The 19,380-nt window shown below is 30.7% G+C and overlaps 2 protein-coding genes and 1 long non-coding RNA gene across 9 annotated transcripts in view; 2 read left to right on the top strand and 1 right to left on the bottom strand.

Annotated features, from left to right (window-relative positions):
- Positions 1-547: 547 nt before the first annotated feature.
- On the top strand, positions 548-2,919 carry IFT57 (intraflagellar transport 57). The gene is made up of 5 exons (XM_088184192.1): positions 548-1,221; positions 1,286-1,429; positions 2,272-2,441; positions 2,512-2,602; positions 2,677-2,919. Exons 1-5 carry the CDS (start codon positions 678-680, stop codon positions 2,838-2,840), a joined length of 1,113 nt encoding a protein of 370 aa, XP_088040318.1. The 5' UTR covers positions 548-677; the 3' UTR covers positions 2,841-2,919.
- Positions 2,920-6,308: 3,389 nt separating this feature from the next.
- rst (irregular chiasm C-roughest) overlaps positions 6,309-19,380 on the bottom strand; it is a 173,581-nt gene continuing 160,509 nt past the window's right edge. For 6 of the 7 annotated variants that reach the window (XM_088184371.1, XM_088184372.1, XM_088184368.1 and 3 more), the window contains 12 exons: positions 17,952-18,054; positions 17,740-17,873; positions 10,936-11,059; positions 10,186-10,331; positions 9,711-10,115; positions 9,486-9,632; positions 8,879-8,997; positions 8,502-8,800; positions 7,571-7,687; positions 7,123-7,218; positions 6,871-7,053; positions 6,309-6,788 (listed from right to left, as the gene is read on the bottom strand). In XM_088184371.1, coding sequence (XP_088040497.1) covers positions 6,751-6,788; positions 6,871-7,053; positions 7,123-7,218; positions 7,571-7,687; positions 8,502-8,800; positions 8,879-8,997; positions 9,486-9,632; positions 9,711-10,115; positions 10,186-10,331; positions 10,936-11,059; positions 17,740-17,873; positions 17,952-18,054 — 1,911 coding nt within the window. In that variant the 3' untranslated portion in view covers positions 6,309-6,750. The remainder of the gene's footprint in view (positions 6,789-6,870; positions 7,054-7,122; positions 7,219-7,570; positions 7,688-8,501; positions 8,801-8,878; positions 8,998-9,485; positions 9,633-9,710; positions 10,116-10,185; positions 10,332-10,935; positions 11,060-17,739; positions 17,874-17,951; positions 18,055-19,380) is intronic. The other variant, XM_088184370.1, reaches the window with a different exon arrangement.
- On the top strand, positions 14,839-15,429 carry LOC148236008 (uncharacterized). Its single transcript, XR_015809326.1, has 2 exons — positions 14,839-14,916; positions 15,188-15,429. It is a non-coding gene; the product is annotated as an uncharacterized LOC148236008 (long non-coding RNA).

Genomic DNA, 19,380 nt, shown 5'->3' with positions numbered 1-19,380 from the left:
AATCCGAAATCCATGGTTGACTTCACTGATATATATTGTGGTGGTACATATATTTTGGCTGACAATATATGATTTTTGTTCAAGAAAATATAAAAATGCAGAAAAACTATAGGCAATTTTCAACTCAGCGAGTAAGTAAATAGATGTTTATATGAATATCTGTTTTTTCCTCATTCCTTCTATAAAAAATTCCCCTCGCTATTACTTATATTATTTTGGATAAAGAATTAAAACAGATAAAAACAATATTTTCAATATCAAAACAACATTCATATAAGACAGTAAAAGAAAATTTACATTCTAACGATTAACCTGCATCAACTGCCGTTCTTCGGACCATTCAGAAAGGGGCTAGGCTCCATATTGTAGTCTACAACTACCACTGTAGAGGCTTTATTTTTGTGCAAGCATGAGCTTATTTTTTTATTAAAGGGAGCCTAGCCTTAATTGCAGCTTTTTACCAAAAAGCTACTATACAAAATATATTATTCATAACCTATTGTCTGTTTCTATGTAGGTTCATATACTATTTTTATCAGGTTGATTTCAAAGATAAAATAAATTTTAGTTACTCCCTAATTAACAGCTAGAATACATGAAATACATCATGTATACTAGTTGTTACCGTGGCAACTAACGTATCAACACAATAACCTCAAATATTACCATTTGCAAAGATGGACCTTTCCCTGATTGATAAACTACAAATTTTGAACTATGACGAAGAGTTGAGAAAAGAAATCAGGATGAAACCCATGAGTCGACATTATTTTATAGTCGCTGGAAATCCTGGTGAGCAATTCCATGTCTTTACATCATTAGCGGCTTGGTTATTACGCAAATTGGGGCGAAGCATCGATCAACCACAAGAGGATGACGATCCCAATTTTACAATATCTAGTATTCTGGATAACATGAGAGAGTTAGAAATACCTGTAGATTTTTCACCGAACAAATTAAAACAAGGCTACGGTGAGTTTGTGATTTATGTGTTGGAGAAGTTAATAGAGCGAGTCTTGAAATCTTCCAACTTTCAATGGAAGACTTTGGAGATACATCAAAATGACGTTGATGAATCTATCGAGGACGTTAATGATACAAATATAGATGATGATCAAGATATTGAAGAAGAAGAGCCGGTGGGTATAGAGGAAGAAGTGTTTTCTGACGATTCCGAAGACGGTGCCTATATGAACGGATTGAAAAATGAAACTGTTGATGGTATGTTATATATTATTGATTTAAGATTATTTTTATTTAGAATAAAATAAGTGTTGTTTATTAGAGGATTTAATGTCGACTTTACCATACGATGAAAGTTTATGGATGGAGGAGGTTGAGAAAGTAGCTCCAGCATTAAAAGTTCGCGTCGCTCCGAATGCTAGGGATTGGCGATCTCATCTACAGCAACTTATTACTCATAAACAAGGTATGATAAAAGAGATTTTACAATGGCATTGATATGAGAAAAAAAAATTAATACATTTTGACTAAATTCATATTCTTGCATCTTTTGACTTTGCTTTGCTAGTCGAATTGTTCCAAATTCTATTGTATCAATTTTTTGTTGATTTTTCATCTGACAGCACAAATAGGTGTTTTAGATGTTCCACTCGTGACACTGTGACATAAAACTAACCATGAGAGAAGCATGCATCTCTTAAGTCAATTCCTGTCACATTAAGCGACTGTTCTTTGGACTTATTTATTGTAAGGTCAAATTGAGATTAAAAGCCACTTGAAGCATAAAGGCAAATAGCTATGAATCACATTCAATAAGATTGTTGCCTAAATCTCATATATGTTTAATTCCTTCACAACCAATCATATCCCATTGCACCAGTTATGGCGAATACAAATTCTTTAGTAGCATAATACAGCTTTGAAAATTAATTTGCGTTTTAATAATCTACTTAGATCTAGAATAGACAATAACTCAACTGAATAACTGGAAGCTTTTTCTTTGTCTAATATATGTCAATTGAGTAAAATCAACATGCTGCAACTGGCATTATCTCTTGAGTCAAGAAATTTCATCGACTTATACATTTGTTGGTTCAAATATTGCTCATTTTTAAAGCCAATTATTTAACTACCTGTATATCTAATATTCTTTCAAATAGACATGTTGTAAAAATTCATATCGCCCACCAAAAATAAAATTTTTATTATAGATTTACTAAGGTGAGAGTAGAAGTAAATTGTAAAAGTTAAATAATAAATTAAATAATTAAATTAAATAATAAATACCACTGATTAATTTAAATATAGAATTAAATGAAAAGGCTGAAGGAGTCGGCGCAGGCTTATCAAGAATTGGTACTAGTGTAACTAGAGTTTTGGAAGCAACTCGTGCTCGTGAACAATTACTTGCTACACGTGTACCGTCAAATCTTATAAATCTGAAAAGTCAATATGAACGAACACTAGCTACTTACAAGGTATTTTTAATACACATTTTTTTGTTATATTACTTTTTAGGTTTATGTTTAATTTATATTTTCATTTTAGACCGTGAGCGGCGGGGTTACACAAAGGCAAGAAGCGTTGAATGAGTTGACAGAGAAAGTTGATGCTGTTAAACAAAAGACCGAAATGAAAGGTTATTATATAAATGAGCATTCGATTGTATTGTAAATTATTTAATTTTATGTAAATTTATGATGATTATACTAGGTTCCGCTATGAATGATACCTCGCCGATTATGAATATTAAAAAAGCGCTAGTTACGATGAAAAAGGAAATTCAACAGATGGATATACAGTTAGCTGTTCTCATGTGGACGGTCATTGACAAGCAATCTAAATATAAGAAGAATATTCCAATGGATCATGTATAATTTGAAGTTTGTGTAATTGTCGGCAAAGGATTCTGACTGTATATACTGAAAGGAGATTGAATAAACAGAAAATTAACTATATGCTTTTCCTTCGTTCTCATATTTGAGCATATATAAACCATCCCATAAACGCCTGATTCTTCTGATGCAACCCATATATAGTGGAATAATAATAATATCTATAAAACTCTAGATGTTATGTATGTGGCATGCAAAGATAAGTAATCATCATCATCATCATGACGCTACAGCTACGGGCTTTGATCTCAATCACGATTATTCTTCACTTGCTCTATCCTAGGCCCCACTGTGCTAGTCACTGACGCTGAGTGAATATTAGATCCTTTATTATATCATTTAGCCAATGTAGTCTCGGCCTGCCTTCGCTCCTCTTACGCTCAGGCTTATAAAAGGGCAGTCGCTTCGCAGATTTCGATTCGTCCATATGAGGCAAATGTCCGGCCAACCTAAGACGTTAAATTTGAATATACTTGATGACGTTAGGCTCCCGATACAGCTCCATAGGCCAGAAAATCTTCTTCACGATCCTTCTCTTGAAAGCCTGTAGATCAGGTCTCGGCAACCTTTTTTTGGCTACAGATCAAAATAATTAAAATGTGACTATTCGAGTCAGTGAATATTTTTGGTCCTAACAACCATATGTGGTTTAGTCGTGACATCGTAACATGTTAAAAAAATGATATTTGCAGAAGTGAAATGGGTCACATCAAATCATCAAACGCGTCACTTGGTGACCCGCGGGTCATAGGTTGCCGAGCCCTGCTGTAGATGCTAAGTCGCTGGATCTCAGTGTTTCACATCTCACACCTATATAACTGGACTAGTTTTACCAGTTTCTAAATGGCGGCTATTAAAAAAATGAAACTTAATTTAAAATAACTATATATAATTTTTTTTTATAAAGTTATTAAGTAAAAAACATTTAAAAATAAAAATAAAATAAAAATTAAAAATAATATTTCTTTTAAAAACAGTATATAAATATATAAAAAAATCATAATTCTATTGAAAAAAATGCTAGAGAGAAAAGTAAGGATGTAAAAAATGCTCTACATATATCAAATCTTGATAAAAAAATAAAAATTAAAATAAAAACTTTTTTTACACACTTTTATTGTATATACAGAATTATTGTGTATTAAAAGTTTTGATTAAATATCCAAATTAATATGTTGAAAACTTCTGAAGTGATTTTCTATGACAGCCTGCTTGCATATGATCGGGGAAATGGAAAAAGATTAATGTCTTTACTCTTCTATGACTCTAACAAATACAAATGATGTATGGGTGGAATTAAAATCTATGTTTTTATCTGATAAATATCTTATGCATTCAGGTGCATTTCGTTCGTAACAGTGAAACTGTACCTGTTGACTTGGAGACGAGATTTTGGCTAATTGTTTTTTTTAAAACGTTTATTTTTAGAAATGCACATTCTTTCGTTATTGTATGTTGTTTGTTGTCTCAATATATTCCGTTTTAGCGAAAATTGTTAAAGGCAGCTCTGATTTTTTTATATTTGCGAGGGGGGTATTAAATCCATTAGTTTTTATGACCCTTTTAATGGCTCTGATACACTTAATTATAGGTGGTTCTGACATTACTTTATATCTCATTGCCTTAATCACATAGGTTTATTGGCTTCATTAGTACAAACTTAAGGGTTTTTTATTACGCTATAGTAATCTATTTGGATTCAGGGAACGCAATTATATATTTGTAATAGGTAGTTTCTTCGTCGCTCATTATATTCAATTGAGTAAAATTAATGTGCTGCAACTGTTATATTTTTTTGAGCAATATAATATATGTAAAATATAAATATAATTATATATGTATGTATATAGAATCAAACAACTTGAATTATATTGTAACTTGATGCTTTATTTTCGTTTTATTCACACAAGTAATATTAATTGACAGAAAATAATTGAGTATCGTTTGTCTATCTGAAATTTATACTGTAATAATTACCAACTATTGTAAAAAAAATACAGTAAAAATGAAGTAAAATTATCAATCGGTTAAAAACATCACCCATCGATAGTTTTGTATAAAATTCATACATAGGGCTGTTAAAATGTGTTTAAAATACTATACAAATGTATAATCCGGTGTTTATGATAAGTTTGCATGATATGTATCGTCTTAAATTAAATTAACTTTGATTTGTATTTAAATATATATAAATGCTCAATCGGCAACGTCATTTGGTATAGTTTACATATTAAAAATAATATAGGTAAAATACGTAGGAGTATAAAAATTATTTTATCGATAAATGGACATTTTACGATTATGTATACGATGGAAGAGAGGATAACGATCATTGTAATCGGATAAAACAAAATTAAAAACTGGCAATATATCGTGTAAAAAGATATGTACAAAATGATTGCACGAGATTACTCACCGTAACTAACTTAACTAATAAATTTCTTTATACGTGTATATATATATAGATGTATATATATAAACCTTTATTAATAAAGTATTGCAAATTTAAATTTGGTTTATTTATATTATAGATTTATATTATAGATTGCGTAAAAAAGATTTCTTATATGTACATGATTTATTTAGGCGCGGTTTTATAATTGAAATTAATTTCTACTATCTGTTCAGTAAGAGAGTGTTTACGTAATAAATTTAGCTAACGTTTAGGGTTTTATAATAGTCTCTTAGATCAGACTTTTGTAAAAAGAATGCTTTTGATTTCGATTTGATCAAATGATCTGTTTAAATTCTAATCAGGCCGATGATTTTCATAATATGTACAAAATCACTCTCTACTAAAACAGGTTACATTTTAAAAGAATCTAATTTAAGTACCACTTGTGAGCTTCAATTCGAATGTTTTAATTTGTCTTGGCAACTGCTTTTTAATTGATATTTCTATAAATCACAACAATTTCGATAGACGATTGATATACATATGTATTACATAAATATATATATTTTTGAAGATAATGAAAGAGTTGAGTTATTAAAAACAATTATCACAATATAGACACATTCATATGAATCAGCTAATTTGAAGGCCTCTTTTAATTGATATAATACATGTATGATTATATAGTTTAACTATATGAAGAAATAAGTGTAAGCTGTTTCTAATAAATATCTGTATTTTTAAAATCAGCAATCTTCTATATTGGAGTGATAATTATTAAACATAATGATTGCCTTTTAATTTATTTTTACAATGTACTATTGCAATTATCAAAATTAAAAATCAGAAATATTCAACCATGAGTCGCCAGAACCGACCTCGCTCATATCACAGGAGAGATCACATATTATCTAGTTTATATTCTAATTATGTACAATTACAATTATAATTCTGAATCTTAAGTTACATATTCGAGTATGTATGTCGATTTTATTATGGAATTGCTTCTTATGTAATCTATTGCTTTAGTGTGACAGGGATTAGGAACACTTTAGTTATCGTATAACGTTTATTGCTCTCGGATAATCGAAATATAAAATCAGAATTAGAGCAAAACTAAATTAATAATTAATATATACAAAACATACATTTTGGGATACGTTATAAATAATAATCATATATAATATGACGCATTAAACAATGGTGTAAAACTATAAAGCTAAAATGCAAATTCACACAATCAAATTAAAAATTATTGTATATATACGTATGTACAAATTTACATTGAAAATTCGATGTTTCATATTTATATCGTGAGGGGTCATACAAAATTATTACCCTAAACTTTAAGAATTATTTAGAGAATATTGAATTATTTATATGTACAATTGAAACTATGTTATCGTAAAAAATATACTATAACAAGAATGGAAGGATGATAAAGATATATAAATTTTGCTATTGTGATTACAACTAAGATGATCAGTTCTTTGAAAGTCAAACATGTGTCGCTAGTGCCGGTTGTGTACCACCACCTGTAACATACAAATAACATAGATTAAAATGGAATCAATTTATTTATATATAACTATATTATTATGTAATGATAGTAATTACTTTTCTTAGTAAGTTGTACTAATTGACCGTTTGAATGCGATGTAGGAGGGAGTATGTATAGTGAGCTTGGCGATTGAGGAACTGGTCTATTGGAAGCTGTTTGAGGTTGAGCTGGACTAGATGATCCTACATTCATTGTGACGCCAGATATTGATGATCCGGCTGGAGATGATATATGGCTACCTGAATTTTTATCACATGATTAGTACAAAATGAAGTCGAATTTAAAATTAATGAAAAAATGAGACTAACTTGAACCAACTTGTCCTAGACCGATCATGGAATTCCTAATAGAATTATATGGAGGAGGAGCCGGAGTTGCAGCCGGATTTGCAGTGTTCACCGTATCTGAAGATAAAATTCACTATTAAGCCATAATATATAAAATAATTCAAGGTAAAGTTAATCATATGAATGTAAGCAGTGTTAATGATATATTAATTAATTAATTTAATATCAATGCAATGATGTCTACAATAAAAATGTAATATACATTAATACATACTTACATATCACATTTTCGATAGTCTTGTACAAATATTATAAAAGGTTTTCATGTACAAAATTAAAAAAAATAACCCAATTCTAAATAATTTATTTAATATAAATCAATATAAATAATTTTTGAAAACAATTAGTGTTTCATATTAGAAATTTACTTAAATATCGACATAGTTATAATTATATATAAATAACTCACTAATTCCACCTGCACTTCTGAGGTAAGCGTTTCCGTATGTTGCTGAATATCTAATGTCGATTCCATTTGGTGTTAAAATATTGTTTTGTTTCAGATTGTAACTGCTATCATATGGCACTGAAAATTAAACATTATATTTTTATATTTATGAAACCCAGAATTAATTAAAAAATTATAGTTGTATTATATAAACATTTATATCTCAATAATATATTAAAGTAGAGTGTAAATGTTCAGTACAGAATTGGTAGTTTATTGGATAAAGGGTGATTTATAGTTATCAAAATTATCACTGAGGATGGATGTAATGCGCGCACCACAAAGAGGGCCAACGTCGGGGCTTTGCCCTTGCCTGGTCGGGCTTCATCTTTGCAGATAGCCTAATACCGACACAACAATCTGCAGGAAAGATTCTTCTGACAATACTGCACAGGTCTCAGCAATACATGCGCAAATTTCATAAATAATTATCTTCAATTTGCGGTCGAATCAAAACGATATGGACCTCTGAGTACTGCATGTTTAATGGTAACACAATCCAAGATCTGAATTTTGAATATACTGAATTGAACAACTTTATTTTTATATCTTTGTATCTCTAAAAGGTGCGATGGGAGGAAAGAGGTTCAGGTCTGATTAAGAGGAAAATATCTATTGACTGCCACGCAGATTACATTATGCCATGAAGTACAAATGTATTTTTGATCGAAAAAAGTTTGACTCATGATATGTATTTATAATAAAATAATAAGATATGAGAGTTTGAGTATAATAGAGCTCTACTTTTAAGTTTCTAACTCTTTTAAAAGTAACAGTTGGAAAAATATTGAACGTGTACTTTTTCTACTACTCTACGCAATTGATGTATTTGTCGTTAATTTTCTTTCTTCCAGTTTTTACCTAATTGTAGTTATAATCGATATTTATTTACCTGATCCAATTGTATGGCTGCCATTTAATAGCCGTCCATTTTGAATACTTGGCAATCCGATGCTGTTAATGGCATCGGAATTGTCATCGGATAACTTATTACTTAAGGTTGCTCTTTGAAGTGAGTTGTTTTGTGAGGTATTGCCCGAATTGAATTGAACTGTAGAAGCCGTATCTACGCTCCTGGGCAGAGATCCCGACATTGAATCACCTGTTGCATTCATAGAAGACAAGTGTGAGTTCAACTGATTTAAATGAGCGTTCAACTGGTTATTTGATTGAAGAGATGGCAGCTGCACTCTGAAATAGATTAATTTGAACATTAGATATTATACATTAAAATATGGGTATGATATTTACGTGTGGAATTATACATACTTATTGGCAGGATGAGTGCTCATAGTCGTTAGTGTGGGCAAATGCAAAGGTAAAGGTGGCGGGCTATATTCTCTGTTGTAATCGAAATAACCAGAATAACCGTTGTTATTATGACCCTCCTGAAAAATATGAAGCATGTCTTATATTATTTGCATAAAAATATGGCTTCAAACAAACTCGATAATCGAAACTTAATATAACTTGAATCAATTTATATCATTTATAATATTTATAAGTTCCTATTGTAAAGTATTAAAATATTTGTTTTATATATTATATAAAATTTAATGCATATGGGTCTGAGAATCTACTCTATTCAATTCTATACTCCTTGACTGATATCAATATAAAAAAAATATAGATTCATTTTAAAACCCTGCTCAAAGCATTTAATACTCCACCTCCGACTAATATTAATTCTTTTTATACTAAAATACTAAAATTTTCTTAGTTACACTCTAATATTTTCCAGTTTGTTTTTATAACAAAACTCTTAATCATTCTAGATATTTCATATGTATGTTAAAATAAAATATACAATACATATTTAAATAAAAAATATTGAGCCTGTGAACACATCATATTATATAGTATTGTTAATACATACTTTATATTCAAGATTAGGTGGAAACGAATGATCGGTATAATCATTCGAGTATCTAGGATATTGCATTAATAATGCTGTTCTATCTGCAGGCAGTGCGACGGGTCCAGCTAATGGAAGGCCACTTGGGTAGTCCTGATTCGAGTATTCCTAAAAAATATATTGTATTATAAAACTTTGATCTTTATAAAATATATATATTATATTCCATCATTGATTTTAACATACAGGATTACATCTTCCATCAACGTTCTTGATATCTAATTTTAAATCACTTATGTAAGAGCTACGGTCAGAGTCTCTTGAATGTTTATCAGCACTAGCCTTATCGATATCGGCCATGACGTCAGGCTTTTTGCTTTCACCCGACATCGTCGTCTTTCGTTTCTTCTTTTGGCAGAGTATAAGTATCATTATGAGTGCCACTATAACTATAGTAGCACTTACGACTCCAAAACATATCATCAACAGTGGTAAGGAAGATTGAGGCATCAGATTGATTTCGACCATATCAGTTCCATACTCATTAGTAACTGAACAGTTGTATGTGCCATAGTGTTTCGATTGACTTTCTCTGATGATTAGAGTTGATTTTATTCCATCAGGTAGTAATTCCTCATGAATTGAATAATCCTGAAATATTGAAATAATGGTAATCATGTATTTCTAATTTATTAAAATCAGCATAATGTTTAATATTTACATGGTCGGTGAGCGTGTTTATTTCCTTGGAATTAAAATACCAAGCAATTGATGTTGGTCGTGGTATTACCATTGCTAAACATTCCACTCTGACGTTGTCCCCTTGCACACCTAACTGGGTACGATGGGATAATATGCTCGGAGGGCCTAAAAGTATAATTTTGTATATAATATTATGTAATGTGTACGGTAGAGTTTTAATATTATAATATTTTCAACAACAAAAATGTATGTATATTTATGCAAATACAAAAAAGAAATGTTTTAGATTAGAATACATATTATATATAAGTACATATTTTAAATATGTAGGAGCATATTATGTAAAAGTAGTCGTTTTAGCAGTGGACTTTGAAATAATATGCTTTTAATACCTGTGTTTATATTTAGAAAAAATATAAAATAAAATAAAGAAAAGAATAAAGCTTAAGACATAATTAATAAATTATAATTTATACTATTAGGATAATTTTATTATTTAAAAATTGTATTGTTGCTATATTATTGATTATTTAACTTTTACATAAAATATATTATTAATAAGTAATTTACTGTTATTCAAGAAAATATGACTACAAGATTTTTTTATAATCTAAATCTGATCTTCTAGATATAATAAAATAAACAATGCAATTTCATTTTGTAGTTTTAGAAACACATTTATCGCTGCACAGCTTTATTTTTTTAGAAAGAGCTTGCTTTAAAATTTACCGTTTTACCATTATATATAATATATTATAAAATTTAGTACCTTTGAGAAATATGACCGCCTCCGCTTCGATTTCCGGAAAGCCTTGCACGGAAGCTTTGCAGTTGTATTTTCCAGCCGTTGAGGTGTCCACAGTCAGGGTCAGATTTGGAGTGCTGCCAACGACCTATCCGAGTGCATAATTCATAATTAGTTTACAGCACTTCTGCGGTTTAATTCGTTACGATAAGTGTAATAATAGTCGAAAGGCAATTGAAGCTAGTGCCTTTCTTGTTTTCGGGTGCATTGTTGGTTAATTCGGCAAGTCGCTTCCTTTATCTCGAGAGCAGGGGTACCGAATAATGGTCCCCGAGCGGCTTTACGACCTATAAAGCGTCGGCTAATGATCTCTCTCGACCCATTAACCCACCGGGCCGCAGTGCAGTTTCTTCCTTTGCTCCGAATATGACTCCGCTTCCGAACAAGAACACATCGCCTTGCTGTTTTGCATAATAACCCTCCGGTCCTTTGTTGCAAAACACTTACAATTACCTATTGTATTTTTTTCATCACAATTAATTTGATAATATTACTTCATGAATAATTTTGCGACTCTAATATTATGTAATAAAAGTCTAAGGATGTAAGTATGTTGTATTATTATATACTATGTATGAGATATATTCTGCTTATTAAAAATAAAGCTATTCTTTACTAAAAGTTCACCAGGCCTCAATCGCAGCAACGTTATGCTTGAACCATGTGTTTAAAATGGCCATGTTCGTTCAGTCGTATTTTTTTGCGAAAAGAGACTGTGGCTGAAATTCATCGGTAAATTGTTTCTGTGACAAGGCAAAATTATATAGTGGATAAAAGTAGAAATAAATATTGTACACGATAAAATACAGGCCATCCGTTGGGACTGATAATCTTAATGAGAATAAATAAATAAATTAAATCATTTTGTTAGGCGATCAATTTTATATAGAATTATTTTATTTTAATTGCATATTCCGTTGTAATCTGACAGAAGTAAGCCTAATGCGTTTCAACGGGGTGAATCAGTAATAAATAGTGACATAATGAATACCTACAAGTGAATATTAGCCACCAGACTGAAACTGGTGATATCTATATAAGTATTTAAGAATTATTATGTGTAATATAAATTATAATCAATAGATGTCACTCTGCAGCTTAATGACGCATTTTATAAATAAACAATCGAGTCTGTTGCCGTGACTCGAGCCTGTGGTCTCTAAGTTACCAGTCTAGATCTTACGTACTACGCTATTCCGACCTTAATAATGTCAAGAAGTGTTCTACACCGTTCGTTATGAAATGGCTAGCGAAAAATTAAGCTATCTTAAGTTCTGCGCCTGTTGGGTGCCTAAAAAGGGAGCAGCAGTTAGATTTATTATTAAAATCAATATATAAACTTATTTCTAGGTTCACCAAATGCATTGACTATGTACTTTTAATTTATTAATTTATATCACACACGTGTGATAAAATAATAATATAATTCGTTGAATAAATATTTATTATTTCACTAAATTTTCAAGGAAAATTATGTTTAATCAGTAGTTTCTTGTAGTTTTAAAAAAATAAAAATTCAATTGCAAATTTTTAACGAAAAATAAATACGAAAAACATGTCCGTTAAGCGAGCTGTTAATTTGTAGCTTTTGTATTAAACTATTCTCAAATATTTTTTATTCGAATACGATAAAAGTATTTAATTAATTTATCTAATAGTATCGAGCTGATGAAAGCCCCATTGCGTATCGAAGCCAATACGTTTGATTAAGGCCGAACATGTCGGAAAAAAGGTTTTTCTACCTCTACAGAAATAACCGTATATATATTTTATATATGTATAAAATAGCGTAATAAAGGAAAAAATAAGGAGGATAGTAGAATTTGTTGCGAATTTTACTACTGGCGGAGCGGGCTATTAGAAGGGCTTCGGGCATCATCTTTTACGAGGGCTTTTAAAAATGTGTAATGCTGCTTTTCTGTTTTTTCTTTTCGCTCCACGGCCCTTTCTAACAATTATAGAGAGACGTTGATTTATTTTATTGACGTGCTCAGTGTTAAAGAATAAAATGCTGAAATGTAGGGTAATTAATTATGGTTTTATTCGGAAATTACATATCGCGTTGGTACAAACATATACTATTTTAAGTATTATGAAAACACAGTCAAAGAAATCAGATTTTTATGATATATTATGAATTATATTTTCCAAATCGTCTAAAGAATGAAGAAATTTATTTTAAACCATAAAAGCAGCGAAGGGAGAAAAGTTAAAATATAATTAAAGATGATGCACGAACAACGATAACTGGGACGTTTGATAAATTTGATAAATATTTTTAAAACATGGATATATTAATTTGAGATTTACTGTTACTTATTTTTAATGTTTAATAACTATAAAATAATCCATATAAAATTTACATAGACATTAAATCTATTGTAGAATAAATCGTTAATCGTGCAACATCTTCGATTATTCATAAGAACAAAAACACTAATAACCAATGATCACGATCGATTATTTTTTGTTAAATACATTTTAGGTTAATGTGATATACTGTGAGTTAAGCTTGTTTATATATATTCAGATAAAGAAAGGTCTGACTGTACTAACAAAATCAATAAGTACCTCCTGTTTTTTTAGTTAATTTTATTTTAATTATTTTCGAAAAATATATATCCATGTGGGATGATGATATTTAGATTAATTTAATCTCTAATATAAAATGTTTGTTATTGTTAATGTGGGACGAAAAAATATACTAAGTAGTACAAGGGACTCATCATAAATAGTACCGATTGAGTGAATTCAGCAATATTTATATTTTACTTATTATTTTTGATTTTAATTAAAAACTCTTTACTAAGTATTTAAAAACATTCAACTTAGTCTGGTCATCTGCCAATAGTTTATCGTTCACAATAGCGTTTTTGTATCTGTTCGCTCGTCCAAATTGTGTAAATTGGCACGAATAGTTACATATATTATTTTAATCCACAATTGTCATACATAGCGGAAATTTATTCCTGGATTGATTTGTAAGAAAGTAAAAGCTTATAGTACTAGTTAGAGTCTCCAATTCGAGTAATCGAGTACTCGATACTCGAGTATTTTTGTCTATTTTTCAAGTACTTGATAATCGAGTATTTTGAAAATTACTCGATTAACCCTTAGACCGCCGACCGGTAAATTGTTAATTACTCGCTGTACGCCATGCGTTTTTAGCGATATAATTTTTTGGCTACTTACTCTGTTTAACACATCATTACAGCCAAAATACTCAATTTTTATATTTTAAAATTATATATGTATGATTAACATGGTTTAAACATTCTAATTATATCAATAAACAAACATTTTTAGTCGTATTGTTGGAAATATGGAGTGAACAAAAAAAAATCTATTCGTCGGTCCGCGAGCTGGCTCGCGTACACACACCTACACACACATGAACGCGCGCGGCACTATACAAGCGAACGACAAGCAGGGTCATGCTCACACTGAGACAATTTTAATATATAAATCTGCAACGCATTTTTTCTTCGTCTGACCTACATCCTGTTATAAAAATTTACAAATCGACAACATTTCTTTGATGCATACAAAATCACATATATCGTACACAAAAATAACCCTAATAACCAAACCGTTTGTTTTTGATCAATGGTGTTTGCAATTGGTTGTTGTTGAAGGTTGTCATATTTCTTTATATATAAAAATAATAAATAATAAAACTTGATAGCAAGATACGATGTTACATTTAACAATATATAATTATATGTATAATTTATAATATATACATATTCTTCTTCTTCTTCTTCCACGGCACTACAACCGGTGATCGGTTTTGGCATTTCCACCTAATTTCTTGTAGGGCTTCTAGATATATCTTGAGTTTTAGTATTTCTTCCGATATTGTTTGTATTTTTCTTGGTAGTAATATTGCACATTCCAGCTTCCAAAATTGAAGTCCAATCGTTTATCTAGATTTCGATCGTCTAGGTCAGTGGTCGGCAAACTTATTAGCCAAAGAGCCAAATATGTACATTACAACGATTAAAAAAAATTGAGAGCCAAATCTATTTACTAATTTAGCAAACCTTTATTATAATTTTGCAAATCAACACTAAGACGTTCGAATTTAGAGCTCCGTATTTCCTTGTTTTTTTAAATCTGGTGCGAATACCCGTGGATATTTGTGCCAGAGCCACACTTAAGGGGCCAAAGAGCCGCATGCGGCTCCGGAGCCGCACTTTGCCGACCTCTGGTCTAGGTCATTATGAATCGGGGCGGATTTATTATTTCTTTGTGATTTTTTCATAACTATTTGGATTTATCCACGTTGGTTGGTTTGCTCCATGATAGAAACCCTCCTCCTTTATCCGGGCTTGGGACCGGCAAGAGTGCAACATATCTACACTCCAGGCGGAATATGTAATATATATTACACACACACACACATATATATACAATAAATAATAAACTTTTCGACCATCGTGACGCATTGGGGTAACCTGTTAGGTCACGATGGTATTAATTTAATGTAAATAAATAGAACAAGTAAAATAAAATGATTCTACGACAAGGAATCGTTTTTGTTATTATTATTATTATTATTTAATATTTACTAAGAGTTAATATTGATATTTTATTAATTATATCTTATTTATATTTATTAATAAGTATTTAATAGTAATTATTATTATTATTATTTAATTATTACAAACAATAAAAACCAATCACAAAAACAGTTGACAATATTAAAACAGTCGAAATAACGTATAAATATATTCACAAGTATTTACAAATCACAATTATCATTGAAATATTGATGACATAATTTAATTTCGATTCATAAATTAAAGTATAAAAAAACGAATTTCCGCGATGCGTTTGTGCTAACCCTAAAAGTGGTCTAAATAAGCACGATCGAAACCACGCGCGAAATACAAACGACTAAAATTAAGGCATGACTTTATAATTATATATACCACTGTTTCATCGCAAATTCTATAAATAAAATCACTGAAATCGTTTACTAGGAACTCAAACTGATTTTTAAAACATATATTGCCAACTTTTACCTTTCCGTTTCTTTAAAAAACGAAGGTTTTAACGAGCGCATCATATCATGCGCTTGGCGTTAGACAGTAGATTTAGTTGCGCATCATATCATGCGCTTGGCGTTGAAAGGATTAATACTCGAAATTAAAAAAATTTGAAATATTTCAGAAACAAAAATAACTTTAACTCGGTCCGGTAAAGGTTAACGTCTTGCTTTTATTTGGCGTTTATGCCCGAAGTCCCGAGTTAGAGCGGTTACTATCAGGTTTAATTTTTTCATAGTTCCATAGTTGCATAGTTCCGGTCGTCGGTTATGTTAGTGGGTACGACGGAGAAATTTCTTTTGTGTTTTCTGTTCGACAGTCCCGACTTATCTAATTTATGGCAATGAACAATATGAAATATCAACAAAAATTTTTTTTAGGTTTTATGACTATGCAGTTGTAGCGTAAAGTGTTGTCAATTGTTTATACTGATCCCTCAGCTTAAAATATAAATCAAAACAATTGTGTGTTTTAAAGGCATTTAAAGTAAAGTCAGTTCTTTGCGAACCGTTTAGCTCTAGAGTGAAAGGGATTCACCCAAATACATCTTCGAAGGATATATATTTAAATTCTTCGCATTAATCAGAAGGAGTAGAATATTGTATATTGTTAAGAAAAAAAATCTAGTCAAGAAGAATTACAAAATGCTATTTTGTCAATAGTCGAAGGAAATAAGAGAAAAGCAGAGAAGGGAATAAAAGAAGAGAACATAAAAAGAGAGTTCAAAAAATTTTATATCTATAAAAAGCGAACAGATATAAATTAGAAGCCTTATCCAACGCGTTAATGACAATAAGACTAACATCAACAGCAACGGAAAGGGTTTTTTCCATAACGGGAATAATAAAACCAAAGGTTAGCAGTAATATTAAATTCGAGACACTTTTTGCATTATTGTTTTTAAAAAGTATGTTCGTGAAGTTAAAATAATTGTAAAAATTAACATACTAATTATTTTATTTATTTATATATATATATATATATATATATATATATATATATATATATATATATATATATATATATATATATATATATATATATATATGCACGAATTTGAATAATAGCTATTTTGGTACATTTGGTAAATACTCGAAAGTACTCGAGTACTCGAGTATTTTAAAATTTTAATATTCGATACTCGAGTAGTTGATGGTTCGAGTAATTGGAGACTCTAGTACTAGTGCTTTGAATTTTCATAACAATAATTTTACAGATCTTATTAGGTTTATTATTACCATTACAAAGTATGATTGTCTGAATGATATTTATTTCATGTACTACTTTAATAATAAGGCATGAGTATAATATTTCTGAAATTCTAACACTTATTTTATACCACACTGTACAATTAAATATTTTAATGACGCCCGTGAAAAATTAAAAACACCGAAAATGCGGTCCTGTTCCGTATACATATCGCGTGCGTAATTTAGTCGGACATATTAAAAAAATATTCGACTGGAAAAAAATGAGTTATTTGTCGCGTCTTATAACGTTTTCGAGACACTTCTTGTATAATAAAGGCATAAATAACTCGTTACACAGTGTTGCCAGATGGTAATTACGTAGTGAGATTAAATATCACCTTGTCGTCCGTTGCACAGGGGCGGCTCTTGTATTATTAAAATTATTTACGATCTCTTTTTTTACATCTAGCGAACACCCATTATGTTTTAATTACGCAGTGATTAAAAAAAAATTATAAAATACTCACGCTCCATCTGTCCTGATCTTCATGGTACCAGACGATTTCTGGGGAAGGATTACCGTCCAAGTCGCAAGACAGGGTCACAATGCTACCTAAATCCGCTTCTATGCTGCTGGGCTGATTGCGGAACTTCGGACCGTCTGAAATATTAAAATTGAATTTGTCAGGGACTGTCAAGTAGTCGGTTCTCAGGTGTGTTTATATATGTATGTACTTACATGTTACATCGAGGGTTTCGGACTCTTCGCTTTTACCAACGGGGTTGTGTACTTCGCATTTGACAATCGAGTCGTGGAGTTTTCTTGATACGTTGAATAGTATCTGAAATAATAAATAGCATATAACACGTTGTCTTATTGCAGTATGTACTCATTACTCTTAAGACTAAGTTCTATAGTTATAACACATAAACATATTATATTATATATTCATAACACAAAATTAATTTTTAAAACAATCAATGAACTGTTAATATAATGCTGCATTATGCGAAATAGTAGCGATATAGTTGTACAATTTTTTGAGACATTTTTGGTGGCAGAAACTACCTAATTTAAACTCCATGGCTTATACTTCTAAAAAAATATTTTTTGGTTGAGTACACAGTCATTTCTGCCTTCTTGAGAAAATTTTGATCATATACGTAGAGTTTCAAAATCATCCGTCATTTATCCCAATAGAATATGTGAAATTTCTTCAGTTTTAAAAAGAAAGCATGGCTTCTATTTCCTGGTTTCCGGTAAGTAGTTTTGCACACAGGTTTCTTCCATATCAGAAACTGTACATATAAAAACCCCAGTAAGCATTAAAATACGTGTTTCATTCGATTTTGGAGTCAGCTTGCATCAACTTGTCGACATTTTGTGGAATTAGATAATATCATGTGGTGTACTGTTCCATGATCCATCATGTAAGGTGTCAGAGGTGTTAAAGTAAAATCCTCTTATCATTGTCTTCGAAGCAGTTTAAGCGCGAAGCAAGTCTCGAACAAAAGTTATACATTTGGGCGTTGTGTATCCGTTTTTATACAATGAGGGAGGTTTAGTGCTCGCATTTGAACTGACCGTTTAAATGAATTGCAAGCTGTTATCTGGATAGGTTTGAAACGGCTGTTAAATTTTTTGGACAATTTGCAAGGCGGCAATCTCGTATTCCAATTGAAATATTTTATGAAAACACTTCCGACGAATGCTTTTAACTATCGATGGTTGTAAAATTGATTTTAACTGCTTTTTACGCCATTGTAGTTTTGTTTTTTACACTAATTTCAATAAAAGCTTTTAAAGCTGCTCTGTTTTATATGTAAATGTATGCTATTATAAGCATTTTGATTTTTCGAGATATAAAAATTCTTATTTTTGTCGATAATTCTCAAGAAATTATTGTAGATATAGACCAGCAGACGCACACATACCACCGCTAGCTGCTCTACCACCGCTCGGAGAATATACGGTCACTGCCACACCATTCAGAACTCTAAGGATCGTCCACTGACGTCATCCCTCCGCCAGTTTCTCTACCACCGCTCGGAGAAAACATCTTGGCATTTATCATCTGTTGCAAGTGTAGTATAATCTAATAAAATTCTAACTAGATTTCACTAAGCGTCTCACTGGCTACGAAGTTACCCCTCTCTGTTTCTCAAAC

This window comes from Plectrocnemia conspersa, unplaced genomic scaffold (assembly GCF_051122295.1).
Source record: "Plectrocnemia conspersa isolate PC_06_02 unplaced genomic scaffold, ASM5112229v1 ptg000004l, whole genome shotgun sequence".
Lineage (NCBI taxonomy): Eukaryota > Metazoa > Arthropoda > Insecta > Trichoptera > Polycentropodidae > Plectrocnemia > Plectrocnemia conspersa.
Note: the sequence above shows the minus strand (reverse complement) of the source record. Positions and strands in the feature narration are given on the sequence as shown.